The 19821-nt window shown below is 40.7% G+C and overlaps 1 protein-coding gene across 3 annotated transcripts in view; it reads left to right on the top strand.

Annotated features, from left to right (window-relative positions):
- The window catches only part of LOC135201684 (DNA helicase MCM9-like), a 722480-nt gene that overhangs the window by 449324 nt on the left and 253335 nt on the right, over positions 1-19821 (top strand). For all 3 annotated transcript variants that reach the window (XM_064230820.1, XM_064230819.1, XM_064230818.1), the window contains one exon: positions 8071-8181. In XM_064230820.1, the coding sequence (XP_064086890.1) occupies positions 8071-8181 (111 nt within the window). The remainder of the gene's footprint in view (positions 1-8070; positions 8182-19821) is intronic.

Here is a 19821-nt window from a genome sequence, read left to right as displayed (position 1 = left end):
TGCACCAGCAAGCATCAGTGATGCGTCGTCGGAGAGCGATCTCTCGCTGCATTTTTGTTTTCCTCGAATTTAATGGTTTTAGTGCATATGAGGGAGAGTCTGAGAAAGAGGAGGCGCTGAGTTTTGCTGTTGGGGGCGAGACAGAGAGCGATGGTGAAAGCAAGGGAGATGGGGCATTTGGGGGGGGGGGGGGTGCGAAGCCGTGCCCGAGTGCATGGGCCCGTAGAAGGTCGCAACGTCACGGCAGCCTAGGTGAAGGCTGTTCGTCTGAAATTGATGAGGGGTGGTTGGAGGACCCCACCCCACCTAACATGCACCCATTCACGGCAGCACTTGGACTGACCGTACCTGTTCCTCTCACTGCACTGGGGTTCATTCAGCTCCTCCTGACACAGGAATTGCTGGAATACCTGGTTGTAGAGACGACGGATTACGCTCGGTACTGCCATGACGAACTGCGGACGACGTTGTCGTATCGCTGGCGGGGCTGCAACCTCACGGACATGGCGCATTTTTTGGGGCTCCACATTTTTTGGGGGGAATGATGCTTGCTGCCGACGTCAGGCAATATTGGAGCCGGCATTTTCTTTTAAGTACGCCCAATGTGCCCGGCGTTATGGCCCGTGATAGTTCCTGGCGTTGGACAGGTATTTCAACGCCTTCAACCGAAGGGTCATACCCCGGAATAACCCCGACCGCCTCATCTCAGTCCGCCCAGTGTTGGATTACATTCGTGAGCGGTGCCAGTTTCTCGTGGTTCCTGGCAAGAACCTTACTTTGGATGAGGGGATGATGCCTTACAAAGAACGTCTTAGCATAAAAGTGTACAACCCCAAGAAGCCAAAGAAATATGGTGTAAAGTTATTCTTTATTACGGAGTCCAACACTGGATATGTTGTGGACTCTGTGTATTCCGGGGTCTTCTCCACGCTGCGTGATACTGTCTTCGGTCTTGTGGATTGTTTCCGTAACCAGGGATACCACCTGTTTATGGATAATTATTATAACTCGGTATCCCTGGCCCAGGAACTGTATGAAGCAGGTGTGCATGTCAGTGGTACCCTTCGGTTGGTGCGTGGGCCCCCAAATGTTCTCAAGAGTTCTCAAGAGTTTGCTTGCCAGCCGCAACCTCTGGCAAGAGGAGAGACAGTGGCGGCGGAAGGGAGATGTCTTCATCATCTGTTGGAAGGTCCGACTCATCCCCATGATTACGACGAGTCATGAGCCCATCCAAGGAGAGGTCGTTCAGCGGAAGAAGACACGTTGGCAGGGCCGAGTTACGTATGAGAAGTTTCGTGTCGAGCGGCCTACCGTCATTGGGCACTACAATAGACACATGGGAGGAGTTGATCTCTTTTATTATCCCTTCGCCAGGAGAACCAGGAGGTGGACACAGAAGCTTCTCAAATACATACTTCAGTTGGCCCTCCAGAATGCCTACATCCTCTACTGTGGGTACAATTCAGACGTCCAGAGGTTGTCCCACATCCAGTTTCTCGAGGTGGCCGGGAATGCCCTCATCAACTTTAATCCCGATGAGTGGCCTTCCATCACTGCTCCCCTGCCCTGAGCTCCAGATCTGCCCCTAGAGGAAAGGGCAGACGTTAGGAGGGCCAACCTCTGTCGTCCTGCTCCTGCCGCTGCTGCCACCACCCACGCTCAGATTCCAACTTGCCGTCGGATAGTGGACCCTGTATGTTAGCTGCGGCCAGGAGATCATACACTGGACCCCCTACAAGGGCGCAGGCAGAAATGGTGCCATGTGTGCCATATGAATGGCAGAAGGAGAGTCACCCGGTTCTTCAGTCGTACCTGCAATATAGCACTTTGCAGGATCAGGGAGTGTGACCACAAGTACCACACTGCGGTCATATATTGGAGTGCGCCTACCTAAGGGACAACAGAGGGCGCAGAGGGTCGCCGAAGGGTGGCGGCCCATCAGCATTAAGGGCGTGCATCTCCCTCCTCCACCTGTACCTCATCATGTCGAGAGGGAAAAAAATGAAAGACTCTTCAATGGAGGAGGGAGAAAACAATATTAGAACGAAGAGTCAGGATTACGAGTGAGTATTCTGCATTGATTTTATATTTAGTTTTATATTTATTACAAGTTTTTATATGTGTATTTATTAGTGTTTTGCATATTATTTCATTTTATGCAAAATAAAACTTTTTGCCTGCATTCCTTTTAGTAATGTATTTGTACCAGAATAAAAAAAAATTAATATATATATATACATATATAAATGTATAGATAAATATATATTGGTATTTTTTGGTAAGCAAAAAATCTAACATTCTAGTGATATTCAATCATTTACCTTCATTTTGAAACAAATTGGAAGTCTCTGGCACAGTATTTTGATTTATGGTGAATTTTTGAAAAAACTTTTTCCTTCCCTCCGCGCGCCGATTCTCCGCTGCAAATCTCCGAAATGCATACGTCGCATTCTCCTAATATTTGCTCCCTTTCATATTAGGCGTTTCATAGAGTTTTTTTATATGAAAATGTGTGCAATTTTATGTAGAATACAACAAAAAGTATGTGAAGGTTGTAGCTTTTCTCATTTTCAAAATAATTGCATATAAATCACGATAAATAGAAAAAAAACACGTTTGCTCAACTTTGACTCAACCGAAATGGTAAAAAAACGCAATTGTAAGCAAAAACTCTTACAGTCTAGTAATATTCAGTCATTTATCTTCATTTTGAAACAAATTCGAAGTCTCTAGCACAATATTTAGATTTATGGTGAATTTTTGAAAAAACGTTTTCCTTCCCCCCGTGCGCCGATTCTCCGCTGCAAATCTCCGAAATGCATACGTCGCATTCTCCTAATATTTGCTCCCTTTCATATTAGGCGTTTCATAGAGTTTTTTATATGAAAATGTGTGCAATTTTATGTAGAATACAACAAAAAGTATTTGAAGGTTGTAGCTTTTCTCATTTTCAAAATAATTGCATATAAATCACGATAAATAGAAAAAAAACATGTTTGCTCAACTTTGACTCAACCGAAATGGTAAAAAAAAAAAAAAAACGCAATTGTAAGCAAAAAACTCTACAGTCTAGTTAATACAGTCATTTATCTTCATTTTGAAACAAATTCGAAGTCTCTAGCACAATATTTAGATTTATGGTGAATTTTTGAAAAAACGTTTTCCTTCCCCCCGTGCGCCGATTCTCCGCCGCAAATCTCCAAAATGCGTACGTCGAATTCTCCTAATATTTGCTCCCTTTCATATTAGGCGTTTCATAGAGTTTTATATATGAAAGTGTGCGCAATTTTATATAGAATACAACAAAAAGTATTTGAAGGTTGTAGCTTTTCTCATTTTCAAAATAATTGCATATAAATCACGATAAATAGAAAAAAAACACGTTTGCTCAACTTTGACTCAACCGAAATGGTCGAAAAACGCAATTGTAAACAAAATCTCATACAGTCTAGTAATATTCAGTCATTTATCTTCATTTTGAAACAAAATTGAAGTCTCTAGCACAATATTTAGATTTATGGTGAATTTTTGAAAAAAACTTTTTCCTTCCCTCCGTGCGCCGATTCTCCGCCGCAAATCTCCGAAATGTGTACGTCGCATTCTCCTAATATTTGCTCCCTTTCATATTAGGCGTTTCATAGAGTTTTATATATGAAAATGTGCGCAATTTCATCTAGATTATAACAAAAAATATTTGAAGGTTGTAGCTTTTCTCATTTTTAAAATATTGCATTATAACAAAAAATATTTGAAGGTTGTAGCTTTTCTCATTTTTAAAATATTTGCATATTAAAAAAATATATAAAAATTTCAACATTCGGTCAACTTTAACTCGTCCGAAATGGTCGAAAACTTCAATTTTAAGCCAAAACTCTTACAGTATAGTAATATTCAATCATTTGTGTTCAGTTTGAAACAAATTGGAAGTCTCTAGAACAATATTTAGATTTATGGTGAATTTTTGAAAAAAAACATTTTTTTACGTCCGCTCGTTACGAATTCATGCATCATTTTTTTTTATATTTTCTCTGTGTTGCTTTGATCGTTTTACAATGTGTTGTATACCAAAATGATCGCAATTTAGTGAACAATACAACGGAAAAAAATTAACTCTAGCTTTAACCGTTTTGCTCACAGTGCGATTTGAATACAATTATATAAGAAATTTTGTTTTTGTGGTATCATATATCGCATTATTTATATATGATAATGATATTTTTTTTCATTTCTGATGGTTGCATACTAAACCTCAGGCAATGACAAAAAAGGAGCCAAAAATGAACTCATAATCTTAAAAACTATGCGCGCTGTGATTTTTTTGAAAAAAAAAAAAAAAAATGCTTCGGCGCTCACTCTCCTTTCCCCCCCCCCACCGCCCCCCCCCCCCGGCATATGGGAGACAATTTTTATTATACCCCTTCAGCTGAAGAGGGTTAACCGAAACTTTGTGATGTATGGTGCTTATGGCGCTGATAACCAGTTGATTGCGCCTCCTTTAGTTATGTGAACTTGCCATAACTATTATTGGCACCTTATGGTGCTAGCACGATAACCAGAACTCTGCACATTATAGTGCCAGAAATCGTTGATTTTATGGCGCTAAACAAGTGCCATAAAACCGGATTGCCATTAACTGAGGGCTACCTGAATTGGCCAATTCTGAATACAAAACTTCAAATGAAAAAATGACAGGGGCTCCAATACTTATTCCTGATGATACCTATCAACCTTGGTTAGACGCATCAGTGCGTATTTTGTCTCCCTATAGTAAATATCATATTAATGAGAGAAAAACCATGATCGAAGGTGTACATGTGAAAGACCACTAACGTAAATGGTCTTCTTACCCGTGTCTGTAACATTAAAAGCTGTAGAAGTCACCCTTTGTTTGGACCAAGTTGCTCACCAAAGAGTTCCAGCCTTCTGTCCCTTCATTTTCAAAATTATTGATCTTGTAAAGACAGATTTTCAGAATTTTGTAGTGATTAAAAGACCAAAGACAATGGCAGAATTAAAACCATTTGCCTCGGTCATCCCAGTTTTGGAAAACTCCACCAACTCCCTTATGAAGGGAAAAAGCCTCCTTTATTTATAGCAACACAGCAATTTAGAATTCATATTAGAAGAATCACCTCTGCAGAATTTCATACTAGGATCCACCTCTTTGAGTATTATAACCTCTACCACCAAGCTGGAAATTGCCATCAAGTCTTCCAAAATGTTCCAGAACAATTGTTGCTTCTGTGGTTAAAAGTCTTATGAGAACCCTGTGGAAAGCATCCTGTCTTCCTCGAGTTGTACATAAAAGTGCAAATGTAAGCACTGGAGGGCTCTAACTAGTCGCTTCTCAATGTAACTTCATTATTACATAATAACCCTTTCTGTAATGACCTCCTGTTTAAGGAGTTTGTTGAGGTTAAAAGCTTAGCAGGCAAGCCCACCAACAGAATTGTACAAGAGTACTCTCTATTGGGAAAAAGGGGGATTCAGGAAACGAATTCCTAAAACTTCCCCATACTTAACGCAAAAAGACACTTAAAAAGGTAAGCCTTCAGTCACCCCAAAAGTTTTTTCTCAAAGAACACATAGGTGTTCAGAAGGGTTGATGCCTCACAAAAGAACAACTACAACAGCAAGAAAGTATTTTTCATAAGGTCGAAAGACCCTCTTATAGGAAAAGGGTAAGCAACAAATGGAATACCTATCAAGGGCAAAGGCAGAGGAAGAAGTGGATACCAGTAGGAATGGTATGGTTGGGGGTTGACTTCAATGACACCACAGGTAATTGAAGTCTTCCCTTTGGGGGGACAGCATTAATTTTGAACTGGCCATGGTGGAAACAGTCTCACCCCTCCCCCTCCTGTAGATTTTTTCAAAACCCTGAATTCTCTTTGGAATGTTATGTGCAGAAAGCCCGGGTCAGTGGGAGCCATAGAGAAACATGCTGATATTTCCCACCAAGCACGTCTCTCTAAGTGTCCCCAAAAAGGATTCCTCCAAACAAAGTGATCCTAGACCTATCAACATTGAACAAGTACATTGTTTGCCAAATTTTCTGAATATCTAACATTTGCCAAATTTACCAATACCCTAGTGCATTCAGTTGTTCTAAAAGAGACTCGGACAACTACAGTTCTGAAAGACGCATACATACTGGCACGTCCCTGTCGTCGTTCCCTTCCATCCCTTTCTAAGGGTCCAGATTGGGAAAATGATGTACAGATTCAAAGTTGTGCCATGTGGGCTAAACATTGCTCTAAGATCAGACAAAGTTAGGAACAGTAGTTCTTTGAGAATTCAGAAATACAACTAATGGCCCACCAAGATGACTGGTCGATCTAGGGGTCCATAAAAAACGTACTTCAAAAACCTAAGAACAGTGGTCAATTGACTACAGTCAAAAGGTTTTATGATAAATTAGCATAATCCCACCTCACACCCAGCAGACTTTTTCCCTAGCTGGGACTGTGTTGGGATACTTTTCACGGCTCGTCTCTCCCAATCACACTCAAAACAGAATAAACAAGTCCTCAAAACATGCCTTGCACAGCCCAGAGTTTCTAAACGGCAGTTAGAACGTATAACAGGGTGGTTGCAGTTTGCATCAACAATAGATCCAATATACTTGGATTAGCACAAATGAATATGAAGAAATTCTGGTTATCAAATGCAACAAACAAGATACAAAACTGTCCTTGTCAAAGGAATGAAAAAGGAGGAGATATACTTCGCCCTTGATCCCAAAAGGCATCTCTGGTGATAGAGGTCACCCTGACTCCTCAGTATGTATGAATGACAATACACACAGGTGCCTTGTTGACAGTTAATGAGGACATTGGGAGGATCGTCAGATGACAGGGAGGTGTTCAGCTACCTAGAGGAATTGTTGTATCAATTTCCTTGAGCTGATGGTTGTCTTTTTGTGTGTCAAAAAATTCAAGCCTCCAGAAGAGAGATACTTGATTTGTTCTGGACAACACTACTGCAATGTCCTACATTAACCCTTAAATGGCGAGCCGGTATTTCCGAAAGTGTCTCTGTTGAGTCCTCAAAACCCTCCCACTTCCCTGACGAAAAAGACATGGGATTTGGGTAAGGGGATCATCCTGGATTTGACCGATTGAAAGGAGTGATGTCTTGGTCGGATTTTGGTCATTTGTAAGAAATATGACGGTGCATATGCACATAACCACTTCTTGTGGTTTTGACGTAGTAGGTAAACTGGGTACGTATCAACATTTGCTGAAGATAATAGAAAGTACCCTCTTATCCCGAGTCCATTTATACTCTATCACGTGTTAAAATGTTTATCATTACAACACAATACCCAGCCACGAAACCAGTTGAGAGAATTCTTGGCCATTAGTCTGGTCACAATGGAGCTATGGATAAATCATGGAAAGGGTAATCCTTGAGGACTTGACAGAGAAGACCAAAAATAGGTTTTTCCTACATCAAAACCTGTTTTTAATGCATGCCTATACTTTTGATGCAAGTACATTGTAATATTGAAATCAACTTAGAATTAACTTATATTTTCATATTCCTATGTGTTACATATTCTAGACCCATCAATGGTACTGAATGGTCATTTTACTCTTAAGTATGTAAGATTTGTGTGTATTATTATTACATTTTAATATGGGCATCTGGATTATCATTACATCATTTATTTCCAACTAAAATAGCTTACTGTTTTTTAACCAAGTATATTTTATTGTTGCCTTATAGTTTGTCCCTTACATACCCTGCCATTTTTTCTGCACAGGCCAATTTTTCAGAATTTGATATGTAAATTATAAGGGAAAACATTACTTATATGTATGTAGTTGATGGCTGTAGATTGATTACTACTGGAGTTTTATTGTGGTAGAAGTTAGGATATGTATGGTGCTCTTAAGTCTTCAGTAAACTGTAAACTATAAAGATTTCAAGATATAGGCATAAGTGTTAGAGACAGCATGTCTTTTTCTGTAGGTGCTTGGTGGTCTTTTAATATAAATATTTTGAAGACTAATTTATTATAATCATTATCTTCTTTTGCATTTGATTATTTTGCATTTTTTATAGGTCCTTGCAGATGGTGGTGTATGCTGCATAGATGAATTCAGTAATGTTCGAGAATCAGATCGAGCAGCAATTCATGAAGCAATGGAACAACAAACCATTAGTGTAGCAAAGGTATCTGTGTTTATAAGTTATGTTTATTAATATGAAGAAAGCTTAGTTATAGAGAAGGGGGAGTCAGAGATTTTACTTACAATTACCATAATATTAACTCAGTTGTTGGAATGATACCTACAAAAATTTATATGTTTTAACATTGATGCATATCCCAGTGCTCTGTATGCATTAGTTTCACATTATTTTTCATGTTACAGTGGTTTTTGTGAAAAAAAAAAACTTTCATCGGTTAATGCATTTTTACATTGGTCAGCTACAAACGTTAAAAGGCCTTAAAGAAATAAAAAAGATTGTCGAATGACATAAAAAAGATGTTGCAATATATAGAATAGTATACAGTAAAGAACTGTACGCTATAAAATCACATAACCCATTGATATTTTGGAGGTAAAAATCTTTTTCAGAACATTCGTCCTTCACTGAGTAAGTGGAAATGCATAGCAATAATTTTTTATTTGCTCTGCAGAATGTTATATTTCATGATACATTGATGAAAGTTGTCATGTTAAAGATAAAGAATTACACTATTATATGTTTTAAAAGGCCGTAAAACAAAAATATCTCAAGTGAAAGTTACCATTTAATGAATTTTTTAAAATATCCATAATAAATCTGAGAAGCATATCCAATTTCTGTTTACACTGTCCAAAAATATGATACTAAATTGGTTGACCAAAGATTGAAAATGTATTATTTCTTTACCTATGTATGGGACTTCATTTGAGTTGTTTGTGGTTCCTTTCAAGAGTAACGGATCTGAGTTGCAGTAATCTAAGGCCAAGAATGAATAAAGGAACCATAACACAAATGGAAAAAATTAAAGATTATGTCTTAGGGCTGGTTTCAGAATAAAGGAAATTAGGTAAAGTCAGGTTTAATGGACTTACATTTATTTAATTATACTAAGGGAACTAAAAGCAGCAAGATTGGGTCGCTGCTGTAGACTGGAGTGGAGGACTGGATATATATATATTCGGTTCCAATGGAAATAAAGCAGCGGAGATATGATGCATCTCTAGATCATGCATTCACAAGAATCCACTTCCCACAATTAGGCATATGGTAGGCATCTGCAAACAGATGTTATGACGACATCAATACACTGGCTACAAACACATGGAGGAGATCGAAAAATACTTTAAAGACTAAACACGAACCCTTTTGTGGGAGTTGTGTTACTGATTAATCATAGGGGTGTAGAATACTGGGTTTACACAAAAAGTTATGTTGCATCCCAGTAACACTATCAATAATATTCACAACAGGGATGCTTACTTATTCACAGAGCACTAATGGGGGATCTAAGGACCATAAGTAGCTTGTAAAAATGAAATGGAAATCACAATAGTAGAAATAGAATTGATTGACTGTTTTGAAACATTACTTCACACATTACAGTAGTACCTTGAGATTCAAAATTAATCCGTTCCGAGGCGCCTTTCGTATCATGAGGTTTTCGTATCTTGGACCACATTTTACATGTAAAATGGCTAATCCGTTCCAAGCCCTCCAAAAACACCCCTGTAAATTTCATAATAAAGCTAAATTGACCTATAAACAATGAAATACTACAACAATTTGGACCATTCAATACGTAACTTAATAATAAAAATGCAGAGGAGGAGGAGGACAAACGGCAGATAACGTACGTACATATGTACACTTAACTTTACGAAAACACAAAAAATTTAAGGAAAACTATAAAACTAAAATTTACAAAACACATTAACAAAACTGTAACACTTAACTTTACAAAAAACTAAAAATTAGATTTTTTTTTTTTTTAAATATATATATATACAGAATTTCAACTTCATCACCACTTTCAACGTTCTGTTTATCACTTGGTTCTTCCTTTTTGCTTTCAACTTTCTGTTTTTTATCACTTGGTTCTTCCTTTTTGCTTTCAACTTTCTGTTTTTTATCACTTGGTTCTTCCTTTTTGCTGAAGGCCTCTTTAAGAAATAACGATCCAAGGAAGATTGCTTCTGCCTACTTTTCACAATGTTCTTGAAACGACTCAGGCAAACGTCATCGAACTGCGCAAGCATACGACCTGTGTGAGCCTTTTCGGGGTGTCTTTTTTCGATAAACAATTGCACTTTATGAAAAGCGGCTAGAACATCCTTAATTTCTGCTGTTGTCATAGGCTCCTCCTCCTCTTCCTCGCCGCTGCTAGAGAACTCCTCTTGAACGACGTTATGTTGCATGGCCTCCAACTCCTTCAGGTCATCCGTCGTATGCTCCTCTTGGTGCTCCTCAAGAAGGTCGTTGATGTCGTCCTCGTCGACAACCAGCCCCATGGACTTGCCTAGTGCAACAATCTTGTCAAGATCTGGTTCCAAAACAGTTTCGGGATCGTCAACTGTTTCTGACTCTGCAGTACCAGCTTCGCCCACGTCGAATCCCTCGAAGTCTCGGGCGGATACGGCATCAGGCCAGAGTTTCCTCCACGAGGAATTCAAGGTTCGCCTCGAAACCTCCTGCCAAGCTTGGTCGATGAGTCGGATGCAAATGACGATGTCGAACTGCTCCTTCCAAAATTGACGCAAGGTGAGGTTTGTGGTATCGGTGATGTCGAAACATCTCTTGAAAAGATGTTTTGTGTACAGCTTCTTAAAGTTCTCTATCACTTGCTGGTCCATGGGCTGGAGGAGAGAATCTTGATGAAGGAATACTCCGCTAGGATATCTTCCTCGAGGCCAGGAGGGTGGGGAGGGGCATTGTCCAACACCAGCAGGCATTTCAGGGGGAGGCGCTTCTCTTCCAAAAATTTCCTCACTGTCGGGCCGAAACACAGATTTACCCACTCAGTGAACAAAAGCCTCGTTACCCAGGCTTTTGCATTAGCCCTCCACATCACTGGATGCTTCTCCTTCAGCACTTTGTGGGCCTTGAAGGCTCGAGGAGTCTCGGAATGATACACCAGTAGGGGCTTCACCTTGCAATCCCCACTGGCGTTTGAACAAAGTGCGAGCGTAAGCCTGTCTTTCATAGGCTTATGCCCGGGTAGCTTCTTCTCTTCCTGCGTGATGTACGTCCGACGAGGCATTTTTTTCCAAAAAAGGCCAGTCTCATCACAATTGAAGACTTGCTGAGAACTGTAGCCTTCCTTGGTCATCATCTCGTCGAAAGTTTTCTAAAATGCTTCGGCCGCTTTCGTGTCCGAGCTGGCAGCCTCCCCATGACGCACCACCGAATGGATGCCAGTCCGTTTACGGAATTTCTCGAACCATCCATGCAAAGCCTTGAAGTCTGGGGTTGGCGTTGAAGTCCCTTCCCCTCTGTCGTCTTCCGCCTGCGCAATCAAATCGCCGAAAATAGCACTGGCCTTGTGGGCGACTGCTGTCTCCGTTACCGTATTGCCAGCGATATGTTTGTCTTTTATCCAAACGAGGAGCAGCCGTTCCATCTCGTCGTGCACGTGGGTCCTCTTGCTGGACAAAATAGTGATGCCCTTGGACGGTGTAGCTGCTTTGATGGCATCCTTCTGTTTAAGGATGGTGCCTATTGTCGACGGATTACGGCCGTATTCCTTTGCGATCACACTCAATCGCATACCAGCTTCGTACTTCTTGATGATCTCCATCTTTGTCTCCAAAGAGAGCATGCGCTTCTTTCCGTGAATTGCAACTTTCTTGGGACCCATGACTACATTATCTTGTACGTAATTTACGTATAAGTTACACAATAAAGTTTTCGCACAACAGGATAATAGTACTCCAACGAAATCACTAACGAATTTACGTTACTAATCGAAATCGTTGGACCTAACAAATGCCGTGTGCGTACGATAAAGATGTTGGTACGAAGAGGCCGAGATAGGTACGCCACCACGTATACGATGGGAGGGATGCTGTCCAATAGGAGAGAAGGATTTCATGGTGGTGACTAGCATCAGGAACCAATGGGAGAGCAGGAGGATGGTGGCGAGTCTACTAGTACTAAGATGGCGGCGCGCAGCATGAGTTTCAAATTTGTTATCCGGGCGAATCTCGGACTTTCAGAAACCTTTCGTATCTTGAAAACTTTTCGTATGTAGAGCCGTTAAATTTTTCGCATTGGCTTTCGTATCTCGCGTTTTTCGTAAGTTGAGCCTTTCGTATCTCGAGGTACCACTTTACCTTATAACTGGATTCGCCCCTCTTCAATGGTGGCAGTGATCGTGGGCACTCAATGGAAAGTAAAACAACGTGTCGTATTTCTGAGGAATGGAGGGGGAAGGGGGGCTGCCAGGTGAGAGAAATGATCCCTGGGATGGCTGGCGATCGTCTTGAGGCCAGTTCCTTCTGTTGCAGTCCTTTTTATTACCTCGGCCAGGTAGACGCCAGGTGTGCATCTGGGCTCTTTCCCTTCTCAGTATATAGTTTCCATGTGGCCAAAATGGTGGCTACTTAATCCTCTGCCATTCAAGTAGGTCCTGTGGAAGCAATAGGCAATGGCAGTCTGTCGGGAAGGAACAGCTGTGAGTCATGGCGATAGTGAATCATAGAGGTGGAAGGGGACTAGAGTGGCTACTGCTTATGGATTTTCAATTAAAATTATAAATTATTAGTTATTTGAGCTTGGTGTTATAATTTAGAACACCTCCCAAATCTAGAGACCATTCCAACCATAGACAGTTTGGAATGGCGGAAATAAACATCAACAAGGAAAAATAACTAATTCTTCCACCCATATGATTTGTCTCATGGCAACTTAAAATTAACTCTGAGACTGCAAGTTTAGGTTAGCAAATGCTTTATTTTTTTATTCATTTTTTTACAGGCAGAGCATCTAAAGGTTAAGGTACTTATTGAGAAGTAATGATGTGATGAAACCTAACTTGACGTAAAGCTAAATGTGAACTAGACAATTCAAAATTTTCAATACATAATTAATAATTCTAAAATTATAGCCAGAACAGCAAGTGACGTGGAAACTATTAACAAACAAAGATACACTGAACTGAGATATCTTGTAAGATTAAAGATGATTGTCACACAAATATCTACTAACGAGTTCTAGTACGTAGTTATTTACTTAAAATTATACCAACCTTAGAATATAGGATTTATATGGTTAATTTTAATTTGATCATGCAGGGTACTGTTAACTAAACAGAAATGAAGGCATGCTATTAGTAAGCTCTGAGGGGGCAGTACAACATGTTCTTGGATGGTTATTTTAACCAAGAATTTCATAATAAATGGTCATATGCCAATAGGGCTACACATTAAGATAAACAATGCCTTTTGATAATCAGTAAAGTTCTAAGCAGCACATGAATTTCTCCTTAGAGAATTGACAAAATTACATAAGGTATAGGTCTCATGAGAGAACATTGAGAATTACATAAAATATAGACTGGTGACAATTACGTAACTAAACAAATAGATTAAATTGAACAGTATATAAACAAGCCAAATTTCAAAACAATACTGCCTTAGTAGGCTAGGTTAAATTAATAACATTCTTGCTGGTATGAGTACTCCTAGTCTTATGGAAAGTTAGTTGCTTAGCGTATGGCACTGTGCCAGTTGTGGCACTGTTATGACAAGCCTATAGGCTTTAAGGGGGCATATCTTTGAGTACTGTGTATGCCTTGATAGTAGTTCTGATGGGAATACTAGTTCATATGGCCATAATTCCTGGAAAATGTGCTCTGCCTAAGCAACACATACAATAGAAAGGTTGAAAAAGGAAGGAAACTATAAAGGAGATGTGGACAGTACAAAAGTAGAAGCAGTTACACAAGGATAAGAAAGAAGTGAAAGTGGCAGAACCTGGCACTTCCCTCTGGGTATAAGCAGATGGCACTGTGCCAGGCACTAGTGCGGAGACATGTTATTGACTCCTCCAGGTGTTCTGGAATCCTCAGCGTCCTTTACCTTTCTTCCTTCAACCTCTCCGAGACCGGTTTGACAATGCCGTGGGGGATTGGAGGGACCCAAGTCCATAGAAGATGCCAGAGTAGCATTGGTACCTACTGCTGTGATAGTCAAACCAATGGTATTTGCCCCTGTTCCTAATACATACTGCCTGACTCAGTTCCTGGTGTTTTTCGGCCAACTGAGGGTTGGCAGAGTCCTTATGCCGGGACTGGTTAGCTTCTGACGAAAAGTTCCCAATTTGGGTTGACTGACTCCGTCAGTAGTGGAGTCGAGCCGGAGGCTGAGGGGAAGTAACTTCGACAGGGAGCTTCATGAGGAAGACTCAAACCTTGCCTTGGCACTGGCATGGAGGCTGTTCTTGGTGAAGTGAGAGGATTCGAATGTGGTTCAATGTCTAGGAGGGACAGAGCATGGTGCTGCCTGATACCTTCAAGCAGCACTGGCTTTGTAGAGGCAGGTCTTGGAGGACCGTAGAATCGGTCTGGAGTTAGATAAAAGCGGGGGCCTGGGGACTGGTCAAAGGCATGAGGAGGCTTAATATCCTGTCCTAACAAGATGCCATAGTTTCCGGGAATAGAGGTAGCTACGGCCAAAGTACATATTTTAGAACGGTGAGGTTGTGTGATCCTCAATGTGACGGTAGGCAGGAACATTTCAACATGGTTGAGTCTCTCAGTTGTAATTAACTTATGCCTCTAAACACGAACTCCATGAGGAACTGTATCCTCCTGAATTGTGGATAGCTGTGCACCAGAGCCGTCAAACGCTTGGACTTGGTGGGGAAGATAGCAACCTCTGGGAGGTACAAACAAAGGCAGGTTGAGCTGGACGGCCTAGAGTCAACAGATCTGTCGCTGCCATTGCAGTGGCAGAAGTAGCAGCTTTCTTGGGGCAATGAGCCCATGAAGAGGTGTGTCCATGCACTCTGCATGCATCACAGTAACTCTTGCTGAAATCTTTCCTTGGCCTGTTGTTTCTATTCCAATGGCAGTTAGTCTTATTTTTCTGGGGGTGTCCATTCTGAGGTATGGCAGGAGCCTGCTGTGGAGGATCCGTGTGGCACTGCTCTGTGGTATGCCCAAGGCTTGTGACAGCATCTGCGCATGAGCTTCTGTGTTGAGTTATTAGAACGTTGGATTGGCTGAGAAGTGGCCGCAGGAGAGCAGAGTGAATCCTCTTCTTCAGCAAACCCTACTGTTGATGGTGGGTGATGTAGGCATCAGCCCATTTACAGCACTCCAAAATGGTTTTAGGGGCCTTGCCCATCAAGTGGGTGGCAAGATCAGGGGAGCACAGGATGGGAAGTCCTCTAGTTGGAAAAGTTCTAGGACCTCCTCAACAGATGTTGCATTGGAGGTCTTCGTCCACCTCTGGAGTGCTGGCGACTTCTTGGCCACCGACTCTGTCCATGTTTGGTTGGCCTCCTGGGGCATGCTCCTCCACTTCTGTCTCCACTGGTCTGGGGTCAGCTTGTAAGCACCAAGGATTGCCTCTCGGAAGAGGGTGAGATCGAAGGGGAGAGCTTGGAATGCAGTACACCCCTTGCCAGCAAGATGCTTACCCAGGAAAAGAGCCCTTCCTGAGGGGTAGGATTGAAATTCCCAAACACCTGCTCAACATGATTGGGTCAGGTTTCGGTTTCACTATTGTCCCAAGCCCTAATGACGGTTCCCATGCTGTGGAGGTGGGAATGTGACAGAGGGGCAGTCACACTTGGGATGCTAGAGTGGCACTCTGGGCTGCCATAGCCAATGGATGTGCTCTTTCTGCAGCTTCTCTTCTCTCTTGGGCTTCTCTCTCTGCAACTTCTCTTCTCTTTCTTTCTCCCCTTCAGCCTGGAATGCTCTCTCTGCTGCTTCCCTTTCTCTCGTGTTTCTCTCTCAGTAGCTTCTCTTTTCTTCTGGGCTTTTCTTTCTTTATCCCTTTCAGCTGCCTGGAATGCTCTCTGCAGCTGCCTTCATCTTGTCGTTCACCCAATTTACCCGTTGTGTGCCCTCCAGCCCCATTGTTTTCCCGGCTTCAGTGAAGGCCTTAACCTCCTCCAGTTAGCGTTGCTGGCCAGGGGTAAATGCTGGCAGCACTGGTCTGACAAGTTAGGTATAGGCTTAGCCATGTAGACTGAAAATTTAGGTTGATTCAGGTGCCAATAAAGCGTAGATTTATCTTAGAAATTGTGAGTTAAACATGGTGGAAAGGTGGAATGAACATCTCCAGTTTCTAAAAAATGTATGGATTCCCAAAGTGGGGACTCAGATGTTCATAAGGTGTAAGCTTATCATGGTAATCATGATAAAAAATGCTGCAAAAAGGCGGGAAAACGTCACCAGTCTCGGGCGTATACTGAAAAAGTGTGGATTACCGAGGTGGGAATTCAGTTGTCCATAAGACTTGAATTGATCACAGGAATTCTGACTTAATGCAGCGGAGAGGCGGAATAAACATTGCCAATGGCAAACGCATGTACAGTCTTATACACTGAAATTTAGTTGGGTGATTCCCAAAAGGGGAATCAAACATCGTTCAGGTGGAAATCGCAGTCAAATACTGGTGTTTGGTCTCCAAGCAATGCCGATTATTCAACGCAATTGCTGAGGCACAAGAATAAAATAAGAAAGTAACAGTCCCGGTATGGGATTGCATGCAAGCAAAATAGTGAGGAATAAAAATAATACGATTCCTGAAGTCAATATATTTCCCGCTCGGACTCAACCCTACACATTTTAAGTTTAGGTGGTTAAGAAGTGATAGGCTTGTGGGGTGTCTATGCACATACTGTAAAAATACATGGGAAAATTACAAAATAGATTTTACTCTGCCATCCAGCGTTCATGCACAATGATAATATGGGTATGAAATAGCTGATAAATACACCGATAAATGAGCCCTCTCCTTCACTTTACCATATGGGAAAATTTGGCCACTGGCAACCCTTATGTTTACCTCTGGCACGTGAGGGGGTTTTCATGTGCAGATTGTAGATGGGGGAAGGGTTGGGGTGGGTGGCTTTCCCTTTTACTCACGTGATTGTAACTTGCATCTCCAGTAAAGGAGTTTTGAAATCACTTATCTTTTTACCTTTGCGCTCATGTAAATACCTTTAACAATTACATTAAGGGGGCCGGCCAGAACCCCAATATATGGTGGTATAGGGCGAAAAATGCAAAGTCATGAAAAAATTCATGGAGCTTCATATGGCAATTGAGAATACGTATACGAAATATTTCGTCAAAATTCCTCTTACTTTCGTAGTTACAGGGTAATTACTTTCGTAGTTACAGGGTAATTACTTTCGTAGTTACAGGGTAATTAGTAAACATAACTCAATAAGCCTAAAACATTCATCCGTACAAGAAAATGCAATATTTCTTCTGTTATCGTAAATTTTGATGATTATTGTCAAAGAAATTGTGAGAAATGGCATCTGTAGAGATTTCGTGGGTTGCAGAGGGAACTCCAAGTTCAACCATGATCAGTAGGAGCACAGACTTCAAGTAGACTACACGTTCGAGTTTCACCTCTTGACATTCGCTTGCTTTTACATATGCTTATCTATGTTTCGGCAAGAATTTCATCATGCCAATGAGGAAAAGACAAGGAAAACATCTTGCTAACATAAAGATGAAGAAAATTCGCTCTAATATGATTACAGAATATAATAATATATGCGATATTAGCGTAGCTAGTGAAGAGAGAGAGGGAGGGTTGCATAGTAAGTAAACGCGCCCGTCTTGCCTGAAGCACACGTCACACTGTCCCCAAGGCTACGATCTTTGAGCAAAGGGATCTTAATTTATGATAAATAACATAGTTTTGGGTTATTAATACCCAAAAAGGAATATGAAATTTGTAATAATCATGATTTATTAACATTGTCTTTGTAAAAAGAGAGTACAACTAAGAATTTCACCTCTTGACATTCTCTTGCATTTACGTTTGTTTATTTTTGTTTCGGCAAGAATTTCATCATGCCAAAACGGAAAATACTAGGAAAATATCTAGGTAACATACAGAAGAAGAAAATTCGCTGTAATAAGCCGAGTTAGTGAAGCTACGATATATGAGCAAAGGGATCATCATTTATGATTAAATTATGATAAATAAAATAGTTTTGGTTTATTAATACACAAAAAAGAAATATACATTCATAATAATTATTATTTATTAACATTGTCGTTATAAAAATACGAAGAAAAACTTTGAACGTCCGTATCTCAAAACTATAGTTATTGACCTTCAAAATCAATCTTCTCACTTAGTTTTAAAGCTATAACATTGGAATTTGGTATATAACTCAGAAAGACGTTATAGAACAATCAAATGAAGCCCTTTTTTCCAATTTTTGTTTCGTCTTTTTTTTTATAAATTTGGTTTTCCTAATTTAAAGGGTTTATTTTTTTTACCATAATGAAAAATTCATATCTAGCAAAAAAATGACTTTTAGAAAATAAACTCATTTGATTGGAGGTCTACATCAGCTCTATATATGGTAGTAATCCCAGGTCTTAATATTGAATATCAAGGGAGGAGATAGAATTTGAAAAATGGTTATTTTTGGGATAAATCGCCCTGGCGTCACAAAACCAAAGGTCAGAGGCGAAAATCATTTGTGGTTTGGAGATGTCCCAAGTCACCTTATTAATTGGTATGAATATCAAAGTCCTGTCCTTAAAGAATGGCATTAGCCGGCGGGCCCCCTTAATGTTACGTTATCGGAATTACGTTGATACAGGAAGTATCGGGAATGTTTTCAACGCCACGTGGCTGAAGTTTCAGTGAGAAAAAATCCCCACATAAAGGATATTTCCCATCCTTGCCCATACACACAATTGGCACTATGAGAGAGGGAGAGCAAGCAAGGACTCACTTGCGAAAAAGAAACCACACAAAGAGGTATTTGCGGCTCGCTAAAATAAAATGCAGAGCAGTCTTTATGCATTTCCCAAGGTCCTTGAAATATACTCGGAGAGGTCGGCTCGTCAGCGAGCAAAAATACGTTCCCTCTGCGCTTGACGTCACGTTATGAACAGTCTCCCCCGACAGCGCTGACTCTGACAGGTATACGTAGTAACACGATACAAGGATACCTTCCCAAAAAAGGGATTTTGACGAAGGAAAAATCTATTTCTGGGTGATTGGCTCGTGTCGCCCTATGAAAGTATCCTTAATATCATTCTTTCTAGGTAAAATTAGCCTAAAATTACCAGAGAAAAACAAAATTAAGAAAATGTCAGTAAAACTGACTCGCTCACTCTTAAAAAGAAGTGTCGGTATGATATAGGGGCGAGTGTGGAACACTACCACGAGACAAACACCAATTAGAACTTCCCTATCAGAATCCCCCAAGAGAGAGCTGATACCAACGGGCGATGCAGCCTCTACTAACTCACTACTTTAGAGGACGCCACGGACAGCAGCGCCCCTAGCGGTCATCCTTAAATAAACATAAATACATCTTGTCCTGCAAGGGGGGGAAAACAAACCATAAAAAGGGGATGGGTTTCATAGGGCGACACGAGCCAATCACCCAGAAATAGATTTTTCCTTCGTCAAAATCCCTTTTCTGGGCTCAGCTCGTGTCGGCCTATGAAAGAGTACCAGAGAAACAGACAAGATGGAAAAGGAAATAATGAAAAACAGTTTAAAATGATGGATATAATATAAGTAAATCAAATACAGCATACAAATTAAGCACTTAAACTAACTTATTACAATAATAAATAACAGAATGTTAGTAAACTTAAAGTACTTAAATGGTAGATAATTA

This window comes from Macrobrachium nipponense, chromosome 28 (genome assembly GCF_015104395.2).
Source record: "Macrobrachium nipponense isolate FS-2020 chromosome 28, ASM1510439v2, whole genome shotgun sequence".
Classification (NCBI taxonomy): Eukaryota; Metazoa; Arthropoda; class Malacostraca; order Decapoda; family Palaemonidae; genus Macrobrachium; species Macrobrachium nipponense.
This window is presented reverse-complemented; position numbering and strand designations above follow the sequence as displayed.